Source organism: Equus caballus, chromosome 20 (assembly GCF_041296265.1).
Source record: "Equus caballus isolate H_3958 breed thoroughbred chromosome 20, TB-T2T, whole genome shotgun sequence".
Taxonomy (NCBI): domain Eukaryota; kingdom Metazoa; phylum Chordata; class Mammalia; order Perissodactyla; family Equidae; genus Equus; species Equus caballus.
The window spans coordinates 53,051,371-53,069,052 of NC_091703.1; the positions used below are offsets into that span (position 1 = coordinate 53,051,371).

Genomic DNA, 17,682 nt, shown 5'->3' on the forward strand with positions numbered 1-17,682 from the left:
GAATATCTCCTCCTTTTACTTGACCCCCAGGACTATTATAGTACATGGGAAATAATAGCAATGAAATGCTTAGTCTCCAATATATTTTAATCTGCACAAGAATCCCAGATACACAAGCATCCCAGATTCCTAGCTCCACTCCCAGTTTTGAAAATGGGATGTGGGAATCATTAATCAACAAATGAGGGAGAGAGGTAAGGAGACACCGAGTCCTGAAGGACCCTGGAAGCCATGTTAAGGAGTTTAGACAATGTTAAGGGCTAATGGAAAGCCAACGAAGGGTTTTAAGTAAGGAAGTTTGAAACATTTATCTTTTGTTACTGAAAGTATTATAGCTTCTGTGCTAGGAAGGGACTGGTCTTTTTCGGTAGCATTTTTCATGTTACCATATCCAAGTTGTCAAGACATAAAACTGTAAATTGTTTAATATCTATCTATCTGTCTGTCTGCCCATCTATTGAAAGCATGTCCTTTCTCACAGCATTGGCTTATCTTTCATTTAAGGCTAATCAAGTGTGTCTGGGACCATTCTCTGGAGGTAAATAATATAAGTCATTGTCTGATTGGGAAAAATAAGGAGTTTCAGAGCCAAGTGTCCCCCACATTAAAAAGCCTTTGTCTCTGATCTCCAGATACACAAATAGTAAATGGAATTGGTCACTGTCTGGACTAATTCACTAACATTTGAGGATACCAGGAAGGGCTCTGATCATAGAGAAAGTCACAACTAACATTAATCTGCCTCTTTAGGTCAGAAATTCATTCATTAGTTCTTTCATTCAACAATTATTTGAACACCTACTACGTGCCTGGAGATATAATTGTGCAGGCAATATAAAGGTAGGTGAAAACAGAACTGGCTCCTGCTCTCTTAAGCTTATAGCCTAGACTGCACCTTCCCCAAAGGTAGAGGGAAGAGAAAAACACACTCTAATATTAAATTTGTAAAGAATTGATATAAAAGTAATTCAGGTTCTTAGCTGATTAAAAATTCTATCAATGATCCACTTAGCTTTGGATATAGGTGAAGTCCTCTCTCATTAAATAAGTAACACCAACTTGTCACCAAGAAAAGACTGACACATAGAGCCACAGCAGGTAAAAGGAATTAAGGATGGATTGCAAAAAGTTAGATTAATTCTTTCTGATGTTGACTTATTCATCAGGCTTTTGCTTTAGATTATTGCACAGCCCAGCCCCTTCTGGGAACACCCTGCTGGAAAATATGGCAAGAAAGTTGAATAACTCCCTTCTCAAACTTCCTCCACAGGGTTGTACACACAAACAGCATTAACATCCAGTAAAGGTTTATACAAGCCAGTCTTCTCCTACAAAGGGGAGAGAGTCATCATCATTTCCATTTTCTGCATTGATTTGAGGACCAGAATCTTATCCAAAGCCATAGAACAGTCTATGGCTGCCTCAAATTGGAAACCTCCAGTTTGCTGACCAAACTACAATGAATCAAGCCTGTTGCACTGTCTGTGTGTAATCATACCATCTCCTGCCTTGAAAGAGCCATGTTTCAACCAAGAGAGGAAGCAATTTAGTTGATCTCCTTTTAAACCAACTTGCAGATAAATTATTTTAAACTTACCAACTTGCAACAAATTTCACCAGCCCACAAAACCCTCTTACGTTGACCAAGACATTCTGTGATTATGAGAGAAAGAAATATTAATGCATGATATTTCATTTTTATCAAAACTCCAGCCTGCCTTCAGGTGGATTTCCTTTCATCTAAGCTGGCCTCTTTGAAGTCTTAAAACTGGAGGCAAAGGGTAACTTCCCAGTGATTCCCATGGTCCTGATGCACAGAGAGAACACAAGTAATGTCCCAGGGAAGTCCTGTTTCATAGAATTCCCAGATCGTTGCATTGTAAAGTGTTACCTGAAGAATGCACCTACTGAAACTGAGGCTGTTTCGATGCTAACTAGGAGGAACCAATTGTGTAATCCCTGGGATAAAAGAAAGGCTGTGCTGGGTACAGCACTTAATACATCCCTCTGAAATCCTCAAACCCTTGTCAAGGAGGAAGAAACTCTATAAAGAACCTGATAGCAGGTCAAGAGAAGATGCCCATCTCAATAAGCCAAAAATAATCATTTCTATGCTATAGAAATTCCAAGTATAATAGACTAAAGAGAACTGACTGTCCTCAAAACTGTGGACTAAAAAAAAAGTCTGGAAAAAAATGAGACCGCATTCCCAACTGTACCAGAAAAACATGCTTCCACAGAATCAAAATAACAAGGAGAACGGAGGCAACCAAATCGATAGACTCTGCTGCATGCACCTCTGTATCCTTCCCTCTCTTGCCATAGAAAAGAAAACACTTCAATACGCCCTCTGAAGATAACAGAGGCAAAAGCAATCCAAGGTCTTTATTACCCAGCTAATTCTTTCAGTAATCCAGTTTGCTTTGTATATAGAAGCAGCTACTATCTGTAAATAAAATTGTAACTTAGACCTGATATTCAACCATCCCTTCTGTTATCCCCTTCAGCCCAAAAGAAATAGCTAACATTAATTGAGTGCTTATTCTAGACCAATCCGGGTGCTAAGGGCTTTATAAATATTCCCTCATTTAATACACAAATCTTCCATGTGAGTTGGGCAGTACATTGTAGTATTGTCACACAATAGCAAACAATAAACGTTAGTCATCGCTGCTCCTGTTGCTGTCATTATAACAGGCATAAGTCTAATGAGGAGAAATCTGAGGCTTACGAAGGCTGCTCAACTTGCCCAAGGTCACAGAGCTGGTAAGAAGCAGAGCCCAGATCTAGACTCAGTTTTTTCTGGCTCGAAAGCCTGCCCAGAATTTAACTCCTTTGGTATACACCAATAGACCAAGAAATAGAAAATCACATTAAAGGAAACCAGTGCGCTATTCAGCAGCAAAGGAGACTGGAAACAACTTTCTACTCAAGCATCTTAAAGTGATGACATTGTAAGTGGTAAGAAACGACAAAATGTCTTCCTTTTGAAAGTCCAACACCAAAGGAAAAGCGGTTTCTAGAGTTCATCCTCCTCTAATTGACCCTTTATTATCGGAATCTCTAGACCACGTCAAGTCAAGCTGCTTGAACACCAGAACAGAGAGAGATTCATTGCTTCATTCAGAAAATGTGAACGCTTCCCCAGCTACAGACCACAAGCCCAAGATCCTTGCCCAGGATGCATAATGGCTCACACAAGAGGGTAACATTCCTTCTTTGTTATTATGGCTCATCATAATTACTTGGAATAAAATAATAAATTTTAATTCAGCGATGCCTATGGCCGTTGGGCATCTTAACATAAAAGAACAAAAAATATAATTAACTAAATCAAGGCAATATGCCTATTTTCATCCAAGCTCATTAGTATTAATTGATTGGGTTAATTCTCTTTTGTGTTTAACAGTACCCCCTAAAAAATAATTTTTTATTAAAAAAAGGAGGGAGGGAAGAAATAGAGAGGGTAAGTAGACAAAAGTTCTGGATCTTTTGCTAATTAAAGTAAAGTGATAATAAATATAGTTGAAGCTCTTATCACAGTCACAAAATAATCTGCCATTTTTCAATAAAGTTCAGGAATCAGTGCATATAGTGTCATAAATAACAGCAAAAACACTGCCTTTGGTGCTATTTCCCAATTGCCTTTAAGAAATTTATAATCCTCTTTTCTACTTTATAAGAAAAAACATCAATTCTAGTTCATAGATGGACATATAAGTAAGGCACAGAGAGTTTGAGCCTCTTGAGGGCCACAGGTGGAAGTGCTGGTTTTCCTGATGTAGGAGCCTGGTCCTCTTTATATTGGGATGCTGGCTTCCATCAATGGAAAAATAATATAGAGGATGCAATATTTTCATACAGTAGTTCCAAACATAGTTCTTAGGTGAGCTAGTTTCACTTTTATTTAGCACTAATCTTTTCAAAGCGTGTGCATACTGTTTGTAGAACGTATTCTTTGTAATATTGTGGAAATGGCTTAGAAAGTACTTCCACTATAATACTTCATATTTGTTTGTTAAACTCTTTTGAAGATATTCCTTTCTGGCTTGAAATTTTTTATGCTTTATCTCAGCCCACAGATGGTATCAAAAAAATAAAGAAAATGCCACTTAGCTATTTTTCTGATACCATGAATGGATATGAAAAAGAGAGAGAGTAACAGACATTGAGAGAGTGAATTCCTATTGGTGATGATGATGATGATTCAATCTTACATTTGAATACCTTTTTATATCCTTCAAGTACTTTCACGCGTATTATTGACCAAGAGGAGACATTAGAGGTTTCGAGCTATGCTATATCAAACAGATGTTTGAGATTTGGAGTTCTTTGCCAATGAAGGCATTCTTCAAAAGCCTTTTAGAAATGGAAAAATAACTTACCAATAGATTTTATGTTCCTAAAACTCATAATGATACACCTTTATATGTAAGCATGTAGATGTATATACATATATATATGTGTGTGTGTGTATTTTAATATATGTAAATTAATGTGTGTATGTGTGTACACATACACACAAATATGTGGATATTTGTACATATGTGTATATATATATATATATGGGCATATACATATATCAGTGAGCACAATGAAGGACAGTGAAAGTAAATTAGCTGGGGGAAAAGTGATATTTAAGACAGCAAGGGTTTAAAAATTATACAGCTTAAATTTCATTCAGGACCTGAACTCTGCATCCTTTTACTTGTCCATCTATTCAACACTCAACTCCTATTCTTTGAACCTTCATCATGTGTCAGGCACTGTCCTAGACAGTGAAGAGACAGTAGTAAATAAATTGGTGAAGTCCTTTGCCCTTTTCAGATTATTCTAACAGAGGAAACTGACTGTAAACAAACAAGTAAATTTTAATATGTCAAGTGGTGATAAGTACTATGAAGAAAAGTAAAGCAAAATAAAAGGATAGAGAATAACAGGGTCCAGAGTGATTGCAATTTTAGAAAAGATGGCCAGCAAGGCCTCTCTGAAAAGTTGACATTTTCTCAGTGAGTGAAATAAGTGAGCCAGCCATGTGAACACCTGGAGGAAGAATGTTCCAGGCAAAATACATTATGTGCAAAGGCCCTGAGGTAGATGTGTGCCTAGTATATTCATAGAAAAGCTAGAGCAGAGTGAATGAGGAAGACAAGATGAATGAAAGGACCAGAGGTTTGACAATGATAAGGACTTCAGATTTTATTTCTAGTGAGATGAGAAGCCATTGGGGGGTTTTGAGGAAAGAATTAATAAGATCTGATATATTTTTAAAGGATGTGGACAATAAACTATCAGAGGTTTATTTTAGCCTCTAGCATAAAAGTCAAATACCAATTACTTAAACACGTTAAGTCTTGTTTTTCTATCATAAAAGTAAGTCACAGGTGAGCAGTCCATGGTGCCATGCTAGTATGGCAACTCCAAAATCATCAGTGTCCTGAGTTTCTTCTATTTTTTGACTTTCCCACCCTTAATGAGTCACCTCATGGTCCAAGAAGGCAGCTGAACATGTAGCTATCACATTTACATTCCAGGAAGCAGGAAAAGAAAGAGGGGAGGACAAATAAGGCATGCCCCCTCCTAGGTCAGCTCTACTTTAGGAAATTTCCCAGAAGTCTTGCACCACACATCCCTTACGTATCATTGGCCAGCTCTTAGCCACTGGGCTATGTCTAGCTACAAAGGAGGTCAGGAAATACCATATTTTATCTGGGTACACTGCTGCCGCAAACAAAGATTAGGGTTCTGCTACTAGGGAACACAAAGAATTAGAAACACGGGAACCAATGAAGAGGCCATTTGAAAAGGTCCCAGCCAAACACTAAGTTGATTAGGACCAGGTTGGTACTGATGGAGGCACTGATAAATGGGACACATGTTGAAGATTCAGCCAACAAGATTCACTGATGTATTGGGCATGGGATGTGAGAAAATAAAGAAGTCCAGGATGCCTCCAAGGTTTCTGGCCTAAACTACTGGACACACACAGTTCCATTAAGTGAGATGGGTAAGTTCCTCCAATTTTGATTCAGTGTGTATATTGATATCTGCATGATCAAACATGTGTCAGACACAAATGATATGCTCTTCACCTCCTTCCGCTATCTGACTCTAATCTTACATCCTTGACACTCCGAGTACTTAAGTCTACCTTCTGCCTGCTGCCTGTATCACATATTTTAGAACTAGAAATTTTACTCTTTTCTATTTTCTATTTTTTAATCTAATGATCATGCACATCACTGACATTAAATATTATTCTTCACTTTTTCTTGTATCTCACAAAGAGTTCCTGGCCACTTAAGAAGCACTCACAAGTCATCTGTTGAATCAAATTTGATCTGTGTCCTTTCCCCGTTCTCATTCTTTCTGGAACCTATGACCCATATCTCTATGATAAAAATCTCAGAGTTTCACTGTAAGCAAGCCTGCTTCCTGTCAACAACTCCTGAATCCTATTTGTACAGAAACTGACGTACACTACTTACCCTCGCATTCCTACCAATGGGCCTACTCCCCAAGAGAAAGACGGGATCCTTCAGGTAACTCACTCTCCCTCACCACAGGATGAGGGTTTGCCCTTCCTAACCCAGCTCACTTATTCTACATAATATGAAATATTGCCTGAACCAGGAATATTAAGGAAAATCACTATTGGAGGATGATAGGTTGGGGCAAGTATTTAGTTGCTCAGATCTTGAAATCGCCAATTGTAACATGCCAAGTGTATATTCCACATGTCCTTGCCTCTCTCTTACCCTTTGCTCTCCTTTGGACGTCTCTGGCCCCATCAACACCATTCCTCGATTGAGAATTTGTCTGGAACTAATAGGACATCCAGAGACTCAGTTGGGCTGAGTCTGAGGACTTTTAGCCAAAATCTTCTCCCAAATGGTATCAATATAAGGCAAAGACCCTTGAGAGTCTGAAGGGCATCCCGTCCTCCAGCAGAATTTGACTCCTGTGAGGAGAGTCCTGATTAAAGGCCCACAAAGAGCATCTTTTCTCTGAGCTGAGGTTTTAAGTCTATAATTTTCCTTTGTCATTGCCAGTCCTTAGGAAGTTGATGGCTCTCAATAAGTCACTGGCTACACACATACACACACACACACCCAGCAAAGACAGGTCAAGAGCCCACGCTCACAGACGATTTTTCCTAAAGGGTCCTAATTAACTGATTTATCTGAAAACTTCTCCTTGCTATTAGAGAAAAAAAAAAAAAAAAAAAACAACTTCCAGAATATAGACTATAAAATGCCTAATCAGGGAAATCTGATTCTGTCTGTAAGAAACAAGCATCAAAACGGCATCAGTTTCTTCCCTTCAAAATAGTTTATTTTCCTTTATACTGCTACACTCTTACTTTAACAAGAAGAGATGCTCCTGTAAGTGTTAAATATATTTATAGTAAAGAACAGTGTTTTAGTGAAGAGTTTTATAGACATCCATAACTAATCACATTTCCCAAGCAATTTTCATTTGCCAATGAACAGAGTCACTTTGATAACCATTCCTTATTATCTGCCCCTAGAATAGGCAGTGATTTTTATTCTCATTTAACAGATAAGGAAACAAATGCATAAAGAGGTGAAAAAACTGACTTAGTCACTCGGTGATGTGGTGGAGGAGCTGGAGTCTGAATTCTCAGTCTCTTCCAACTTCCCAGACCCTAGAGCTATGTGGTCAGCTTTGCAATAAGGAAGCCTATTTATATGACTTTCCATGGGACCAGGAAGTCAAAACCACAATAGGGCAAAAGCAGGAAGACATGGCTTTCTTGGCAGGGAATTTCAAAGGCAGCAGCAGCATTGACCGATTTGGGAGCGTTTTGCTATATTGTGGGGGCTGCCGTGGACAAGCATGACTACAAAGGGCTAGCATAAAGAAGCATGTTCTTTGAGAACACTGTTAACCTTCTTGTATTTGAAAAATTAAAATAATCAAGCTCTGTGCTTATAAGAGTCAAAAGAAAGGGCTTTCCTTTTGAACCCTCTGACCACTTCTTCCTTTCACAGTAAAATCCCAATTTGGTCCAAGAATAAATTGTCAACCAAGGGCTGGAACTTATCCAAAAAGTTCCCTCCTTCCTGTCCCCTAAAAGTGAGAAAATTATGTATAATAATGCCACCACAGATCTCCACCCTCCACAAACCTTTAACATGCAGTAAGTTGAGGATGCTCGTATTGGTGTCTAGCAGGAGCAATTGGCCCTTCTCCACCGTGACGTTGTCGCCATCTTGTGGCACTCTTTCAGGAAACCAGCTGTGAGCTCTCGACCACCTCCGGCAGAACTGAAAGGAGAAGTTGCCCTGGAAAACAGAGTTCTGTCGCTTTGTTTTGTTTTTAAAGCACGATAGTACGGGTGATCAATCAAAATAGAAACTTCTTACACTAAAATTAATTAAAATATAATTTTAAATGTCTCATTAAATTAGTCGCCCTCTCTTCCTCATACGACTAACTCAAAAAGGGAAAAATACTGAAGGAGCAAAGTTGTACTTGCAGACCCTCTGTGCCCGGCCTCTGGATTTCTCCAGTGACATGCTGGTAATGTTTTCTGCCCTTTTTTCCCCAAGCAGAGGCCCTCTTCTACCAAACAGATGGGGTCAATTCCATTTTTTATTTTTACAGACATGTATTGAGTCTTGGACAAAAAGTCATAAATAGCCTGGAATAGAGAGAATTAAAATGTTCCGCCTGATGGGTGGCATTTTGCTTTATGTAATTGGGATCATTTTTCACTGGCTCTACTGCCAGTGTCCCTGTTTTATAGGAACATTCCTCTTTCCAAGTGCTCAGCTCCATCCTCCCACGCTGCCTCCTTTGATATCGTTGCCTGTCCCTCTGTGCTTGCTGCATCAGTGCTGAAAGCCCAGGCATAGGAGAAATGCCAGCTGACTTTGGGTGAGAGCAGGCACCTTTGAGTGAGGGGTAGGGGGCAAGCCTGAGAGGAGCCCAGGGGAGGAAGTACCCCCTCTCCATCCCGGCCCTCGGTCTCCTCACGGAACTTTTGGCTCTCCTGTTAATTTATGGTCACAATGAAGTGCATTTTTAAAAATAAGGACGTAATAATCGCAGAAAGCAGTATGCAGCCCATGCAAGAGGCTGAGATCATGTCTAAATGTTTTGTGCAGTTATGGGACTATATTTATGACTGATATAATGAAATCAGAAGAAGGGAGGTGAGTCCCTCAAGGCAATACATACAACATGTATATGCCTCTCTCCACACAGTTCTTCTTCCCACCCGGATTCCAACCAAATGTGAAGCCCAAGTTCCTATAAAATAACTGCCTCTCGTGAAGTGGTAGAGGCAGATGGGAGAAGATCATTAAGAAAGGAAGGCAGGTTTATAAGACCAATAACTACACCTGCACAGACCATAGCGCCCTGGAGCGTTTCCAAGAGAGAGTGGAAAGATGTGTTGCCAGAAGAGCCAGTAGATTTTCCAAGAGAGTGTACTGACCCCCAGCTCAATAGTGCTGCGTTCTATACCCAACCCAATCACTCACAAGGCTTTGGGATAAGGAAAAGCAGAATCTTTTCACTTCCTGCATCTACAAAGGAGAAATAAAAATCAGTGACTTGTCCCAATTTAAGAGATGGAAAGGCATAAGGCATGGTGATAAGCAGCCCCAGCACCACAAACAAAGAATGCATGGCACATGAGCATCATTGTGAGCTATATGAACCATGTCCCCATCATGACCATCCATAGACTCAAAAAGTAGGAGGGAATTTTAGATCTCTACTGATTTCATACCAAAGCTAGGTATAAGGAAGTAAAATGACAAGAAGTGCTCCTTATAAGGCTATACATTATACATTCTTAGAATCCTTTCATTTACTCTTGTAGAAACCATAAACAGGAAAGGGAGACAAATAGGAGAAAACCAGAGTGGAACAAAGTAGTGAGAAAGGTGGAAAAGAGTGAACCGGATGAAGATGGTAAAGACAAGTGCACAGAAGGGTGAACTTGGTTATCTGTAATGTCAGAATGGAGTTCACTATAAAAGGACATTTGAAAGAGCTGGGACTTCCAAAAGGTCAGAGATGGCAAGGACTCTAGAGGAATCCCATCCTCTCATTTTAAAGATGATGTTTCGGACAGTGTTTCTCAGCCTAGAGCTGTTTAAGGTGCAGATTCCTTCAGTGCCACCATGATGGAATCAAAAGCTCAGGAGGTGGGACCCATGGATCTGTCATTTTAATGATCTCTTCAGATGACACTTCCAGGTCAAGGTTTGAGGACCAATTTAAGACAAGGGCTGGAGGGGAGGGAGATACATCTTAAAAAGGAACCAGGAAGTTTTCTTCAAACCAACCCCTGAAGCTCAGGGTCTTCAGGAAGACTAGCAGGCAGAGTAAGATGGTATGTGGACGAGCTGTGAGAAGTTTGAAGAACTCAGCTGCATAACTCTTTCTGAGACATTAACCTGGTGGTCAGATTCAGAGCCCAGCTACAGGACTACAAAGAAAAACCTCACAGTAGAAGGATCTGGAACAACTAGACATTGATTAGGCATAAGGGGTCAAAGGGAGACCACTCCATGATATCTTCCGTTAATTCATTGGAGAACATTTTAAAACTGACAATTAGCACCCATACCTGTTATCTAGCTCTAGGTAAGCTTTAAACACTTCTCTCCTGCTCTGAAGCGCTTGTGCGTATCATTAGCTGCCTTCCATGTGTTATTCATCTTGGCCTGGCCCATCAACTTTCAAAAATTGCTAAACTCAGCCCCACCCCGGCAGGAGGGAAGGTCAAATGCTGTTATCGCCTCTTTACAGTTGAGGAAGCAAAGGCTCAAAGAGTTTAAATGTTGTGTCAAAGGCCATAGGGGTGGGGACAGACTGAACTCAGGCAGAGCAAGCCCCCACTTCCGGTCTTTTCATTCACCATGGCCTCTCCTGGATCGCTGTTCACCAAGAGGTCTGCGTGGCTCACTCTTTTACATCATTCAGGTTTCTGCTCAAATAATACCTCCTTCCCTGTCTCCTTATTAAAATAGTACCTCCGATCACTCCCTCTCCCCTAATACCAATTCATTCTGGTATTAGATTATATAATGCCTTGTGTATTCATCGTCCATTGAGCTTACTCAGATGAAAAGCAAGGATTTTTGCTTCAGTCATTGCCATATCCCCAACCCCCTAAAAAATGTGTGACACAGAGTAAATGCACAGTAAAAATTGATGAAACCATTTCTTAAATGAATCATCCATCCAACTTCGTGCATGTATTTGTAGCTGTTACAGACATACACACAGACACAAGCATAAACACCTTCCTGATACAATAGGTAGACAAATAGGTGATAAGATCTAAAATACTTAAAAGTGCTAGGTCTCCTTATCCATGGGGTTTGGCCCATATCCTTTCACGCTCCTTTCTGTGTTTTCAAACTCTATTTAAACTTAAATCAAATGATGGCGAGTGTATCTAAATTAAAACTCGAGACTCAGATTCAGTCTCCCTGTGAAATATCCTATCAATTTTTTCTTTCACCTTAAGTTTCTCTATTCAGCGTGGTAGCTTTCAAATGAAAATAAATATTAAGCATTAAGTTTCAAGAAACTTAAGCTTCCCAGAGTCCAAACTTCTCTTTAGCATACAAAAGGTATCTTGAAATGTATAACTATTTATTGATGATTTAAGCTTTAGTTCATGAATAACTAAATACTATATGTCTTAAAAAATTAATGCATCTTCAACTGTCTAACAGCTACCTGGGGAAGGAGAGGAGCGACGTATCTCCATGGTTGCAAGTTGCCAGTGAATTCACGATTACACGTATGCTGTCATAAGAATTTTAGCTCTTCAACATTTTCATAGTGGACACACAGGTAGCATCACTCCCTACACTGACCCCGGGGCAATGCCCCATGAAACAGTGGGGATGGCTCACTTTCCCACATCTTTATCCTCCAATTCCTATCACTTTGATCCAATCAAGCAAAAAAGAATGCTGACAGCATTGATGAAAGACTTCTTGTCAATATATTTGAAAGCCTCTCAGTTGATATCAACATGGCGTTTTCAGTGAAAGCCGTGCTCTGTGTCACCAACCCGGCTCATAGGCCAATGTAAGTTTTACTTCCACTGACTACAAGCTCTTTCCACTATGGTTTCCAAAGGGCTCAGCCTTTAGCTTTGGTTTCCATCTTTGAGATAAACAACCATTCATTGCCATCCTACAGGTGAAGATCATTTCCCCTGAACACGGAGGGGTGGGTGTAAAAACAGAAATTTAAGAACTACCCAGAACATGCCCTCATCTTAACATCAGTACAGACAGCCCCAAATAAACCAAAAAAAGAAAAAGAAAAAACACACACTAGCACAAACTTTCCTGCTTCAGCTAGGAAGCTTATGCAATTTGTTTTCTTCTTACAGCATGTCAGCACTTCTCTGAACTTCAGGGAATGTGCAGTGTCTGCAAATCTCACATGTCACCTTAAATGTACTTGCACCACCACCAGAGTTATCTTGAAAGAAGTCATTGATCAGCAAGTTGGAACACCAGGCAAAGCAAAGGCCTGTTTGTGAGCCTATGTGTTAAGCTGGGGTGGTGGAGGAGTAGGATATGGGAATTTTTCTAGTCACAGTGTCTCCCAGATGATAAAGACAAGAAAGAACTGTTTTGACACCTCACCAGAATGCCTTCTTCAGCATGTGAGCCCTGAAATTGGAAAAGACAGGTGCCTGTAACTAGCATTCGCTCCATTCCTTATCCTGCTTTATTTTCTTCAAAGCCCTTATCATCACTGAAACATTTTATATTTACTCATAGTCAGTCAATGCCCAAGAAAACGTAAGCTTCATGAGAGCTTCTTGGTTTTTTGCCATATCCCCGGTACCTATAACAATGCAGGGCATGGAGAGGGTACCCCAAAGTATGTTTAGATGAAGGAATGGTTGATTGTTATTTGGGCTCATAATCACCATGCCATAATTTAAAAAATAATTTGATATGAAGCTGCATGGTTTTTTTAACTTTTCTTCAGTGCTCCTTTACAAAGAGATGTTTTTAGTTTTTATGAAACCAATTGCATCTATCTTTTCTTTTGTGACATCTCCGTTATTTTCTGCATCGGACACCCTTTTTTATTCTGACATAAATATCACTTACACGTTCTTCTTGATTTGTAGGATTTTATATTTGCATGTTAACCCTCAACTAGTTTAGAATATATATTGGTGGGAAGTTTTCCATTTTTCTTTGTTATTATCTTTGCTTTTTCTTTTCCAAATAGTTAACTCTCTTCATGCTGTTTATTAAATGATATTTGCTCTCCCAACTAAGTCTTGGCTATTTTAATAAATGTATTATAGTGTTGGGTGACATGAAACTTGTTAGCCAATTAAAACCTCAAATCTTTTATGTATGAGCTACTGTAAAGCTGCCTCTCCCAGATACGTGTGACCTTGTCCTTGTCCTTAAAGTGCTCATATTATCAGTGAGAAAAAGACAAATAGCCAGATAATTAACATAGGTGTGGTTAATTCAATAATTAAAGGCATAACCCCCATGCCATGGGAGTTCAGAGGATTAGATGGCTGACCCTGCAGGGACTGCCTTACATGTGACAACCAGGGCCTTAATCACCTTTCCTTATTTTAATCTGGACCCTACAGAGAAATTAACACAGGTTGAGATTACTTCAGCTGATTACGAAACAAAAAATGCTCATTGGAGAAAAGTCAACCCATGCACAAATCCAGGATTACGAATAGATCCCCTGACTTATAATCTAATAACTCTTTAGGGAACAAAAAGGAAATTAAATTAGTTTGGCATAATTTGTTCTTACTGAGCTCATGCTGACTCTAAGTGATCGCTTTCTTTTCTCGGTGCTTATAAACCCTTCACGATTGTGAGATAACATGAGAAAGTCCTTCCACGCTGCCCAGCACATGGACCACTCAAAGAAATGTCAGGGATGCCTTTTACCAGAGACTCGTGCCCAATTCAAATTGCCCCTTTGTCCCTGCTAGAAAACAAGGCAATTCTCTAGCTTCTCTCTCAGTTCTATACACAACCTATACTCCATGATTTCTCAAAGGATATTGAGACCCACTCAATGCTTCATGCATGTAAGTTATTTTAGCACTCTTGAGCTTCAGGGCACATAACAGTCTGCAAAGAGAACAATTTTACAGAGACTTTTTCTTTATCTGCTCTTCCATTTGAATCTACAAATCTCCTCCGACAATGCCTCTTCTGAATTATAAGACGGGAGATCATTCCACTTGCTGGAGAAAATACTAATGACAATGATAGCTTTTGAATCCTGAATACTCTAATGTCCCAGGCACGGTGCTAGACATTTTACGTACAGTGTCACTAATCCTCGTGATGGGAAAACGTGCTGATCACCCTCTCCACTTTAAATTTTAAATTTGAAAAATTAATGATAGTGACTAACATTTTCTGAGTTCACTAAACATGTATTATCTCACTTAACAATCACAGTCTTTTCTTGCCTGGAACTACAGAACAGATGGGTCTCTGAAGTCAACAAATATTTGAGCACTCACTGCCCACTAGGCACTGGTCTAGGCACAAAACAAAACAAACCCCTGACCTCCTGGAGCTTATATTTTAGGGAGATAAGTTTAAATATATATAACAAATAATGTGGTCTGAAAAAAAAAATCAGGGTGCAATGGAGCAGAAGTGCCAGGGTGGAAGGAGGTATTTTACATCAAGTGATCAGGGTCTGCATCTCTGATAAAGGACTGGAGCAGAGAAGTGGAGTGTGAACCAGCGGCCGTATGAGGAACGAGCAGGCTAGGAGGGCTACAGAGTCAGCACAGAGGACAGACAGGGCGGTGGGCCTGAAGGAAGGGATGCAGCACAGCACTATAACGCTTCTGCTCATGCAGTGGGACATTCGTTTTTCCCATTGCATAGGGACCTCAAGTTCTTACACATCAGAGAGAACAGAATCATGTAAAATTCTCGGCACTATATAACAGGGTCAGCAAACCACAGCCCGAACCTGGCCCACCCACCGTTTGGATAAATAAAGTTTTATTGGAACATGGCTTTGACATTCATTTACATATTGTTTATAGTTGCTTTCAGTTTGTGTCAGAGACTATCACAAAACCTAAAATGTTTACTTTCTGAATCTTTATGGAAAAAGTTTGCTGGTTTCTGGTATATTCCAATTCACACTATCAGTATAGTAGTAAGGACTGATATTGTCCAAGGACCTGGAATATGCTCAGTATAGTACATCCACACTCCACTAATATTGAAATATGTTCAAAATGGAACTTTCTATAAGTTAAAATAAATAAGTATAATACAGCTACCTAAGAGTTTGAGCACCGGCAAATTAAACAGCTTAGTAAAAAACACACATTGAAATGCTGAAAACTGGTTCTATTCCCCTCATTTTCCAGTAAACAATAAACCAGGTCTCTGAAGGTTACATAAAGGCACGTGGAAGTGTGGGCATGTGTGTGTGTATGTGTGTGTGCCTGTGTTCATGCCACATGCATGCACCTGCACACATACACACATACAGCCAAATCAGAAGATTGACAGGTACATGCTAGCCTTTTCCACAGAGCTGACACACTGCCATTTAACCAGCGAGCACAGAGCACGTGTTTCTGCTTCCAGTCGCTAGTAAGAGACAAGGTTAACATTTTAAGTGATGGACTACAGCGTGTTATTTCCCCATGCAACGGACCCGTGACTGCACCGCCTTCGAAAACACTTAATTTCAGTGATTGAATACACGGAGCACACTTTCCCTGCTATGAACCTTTGACAGCTCCTCAGTTTCATACACCAGGGGAACCTGTTTTTTTTCCTCCTTTTCTTTTTTTCCTCCTCTTTATACCTGAAGGGAAACAAAATGAATGTGCGGTGGCAGAGAGAAAAGGAGGAAGCCCAGGGAATGAAAACCAGTTTATAAGCCTCAGTGTATTTTACAATAGAAGTATTCACTGCCATCTGCTCTAATTACCTTTAATGTTTGGGCTACCATCTTCATACAATAGAAATAATGATCTCCTCAAGGGCAAAAAAATTTTTTTTTACAGAAACAAACAAAAGTTGATTACATTTGGCTCCCAGGCTAAAGAAGCATCAAGCTACTTTGTAGTGAACAATCAATTAGGAAAGTGGGTAGGTTTCTGATTAACACAAACAAATTAGGTCCCCTTACTGGTTGCTTCCTCCTTCCTCCATTTCCCGCCTCTTTGGGGGAGTCATACCCACAGCTCACAGAAGGCAAGGAGCTGACTAGGCACATTGCTGGGTCCAAGATTATTCCACACCAATTCCTTACATTTGGATCAGAACTACGCAAAGCCAAGTCTTCTGTCAGTCTTCTTATTGGCATCAGACATGCTCCAGCTTTAAGAAATACTGAATACAGAGATGTGTATTCTACCAAGAGTATAGATCCTCTCACGAGGTGAACTCCCGGGAGGCCATCCCAGATCTAAAACCCTCATAAGAAACTAGAACTAACAGCCTCATTAAAGCCTCCAGGAACAGAAATGACCCAGACTGGGTCCATTTAGTACTTCAGGAGAGCGCAGGACTAAGTAAAATATACGGAGTCCAGGAAGACATGGAAGAGATCTTTGCTATGCCAGCATAACCTTGACTTCCACAAAGACTGCATTAGGACCTTCTCAGATCCCCAAATTCAAGCACACTACCTGTATTAAGAAGAATTCTGAGATGTTCCCCAGGATTCCTGTCCCCTGGTGTACAAGCCCTGCATAATCCGTTCCCCTTTAGTTGGAACATGATGAATATGAGGAGCATGATGGCATATCACTCCCATGATCAGGTTAGATTATATGGCAATGGTGAAGGAATTTTGCAGATGTAATTAAGTTTGGAACTCAGTCGACTTTGAGTTAATCAAAAAGGAGAGGACCTTCAACTATTCAAGTGAGCCCTTAAAAGAGAGATTTCCCCACTGGCCTTGAAGGAGCACACCACCATATTATGGAGAGGACCACGTGACTAGGAATCAAGAGGAGCCTCTAAGAGCTGAAAATGGTCCCTGGCCAACAGCCAACAACAAAGTGAGGACCTCGGTCTTACAGTTGAAAGGAACTGACTTCTACCAACAACCTGAATGAGCTTGGAGGAAGACACAAAGTTCCACATAGGCCTGTAGCAAAGCTGGCACCTTGGCTTCAGCCATGTGAGATCTTGAGTAGAGAACCCAACTACTCTGTGCCCAGATTTCTAGCCTACAAAAACTGTGAGATAATAAATAGGCATTGTTCTAAGTTGCTAAAATTGTGGTTATTTATCACCCAGCAACAGAAAACGAATATGCCACCATAATGACCTTCTTTGGAGAGTAATTTTCTCAGAGAATGTGTTTACAGTTGGGTTCTCCTCCCTTCATTGAAGTTACTGCTCAAAAGAGTAGACAAGAATGAGACCAATTTGGGATGGCAGTGCTGGGCAAAAGCCAGTTTGTTCTGTCACTGCATAAGTGATTCCCCATATACAAGACATGCAATACAGAATTTTTAAATGTATGATGCCAAGAAGTTTAAATTATGACCTGATACAGACCTTTCATTTGCTCAGGAAGTGCCAAGACTACTAAAGGTAAACAGCAAATCCCTCAGGACCACTAAGTCTTCACAACCTCTCTCTATTTAGGCTGAAGAAATGCAAACCCTTC

At 40.1% G+C, this 17,682-nt stretch overlaps 1 protein-coding gene across 4 annotated transcripts in view; it reads right to left on the reverse strand.

Moving 5' to 3' along the window:
* Nucleotides 1-17,682, reverse strand: part of PKHD1 (PKHD1 ciliary IPT domain containing fibrocystin/polyductin) — a 414,787-nt gene that overhangs the window by 282,414 nt on the left and 114,691 nt on the right. For all 4 annotated transcript variants that reach the window (XR_002802305.2, XM_014734488.3, XM_070244730.1 and 1 more), the window contains one exon: nt 8,153-8,309. Coding sequence is in view for 3 of the 4 variants with exons in the window: in XM_014734488.3 (XP_014589974.3) it covers nt 8,153-8,309 (157 nt within the window). In the remaining variant the exon portion in view is untranslated. The remainder of the gene's footprint in view (nt 1-8,152; nt 8,310-17,682) is intronic.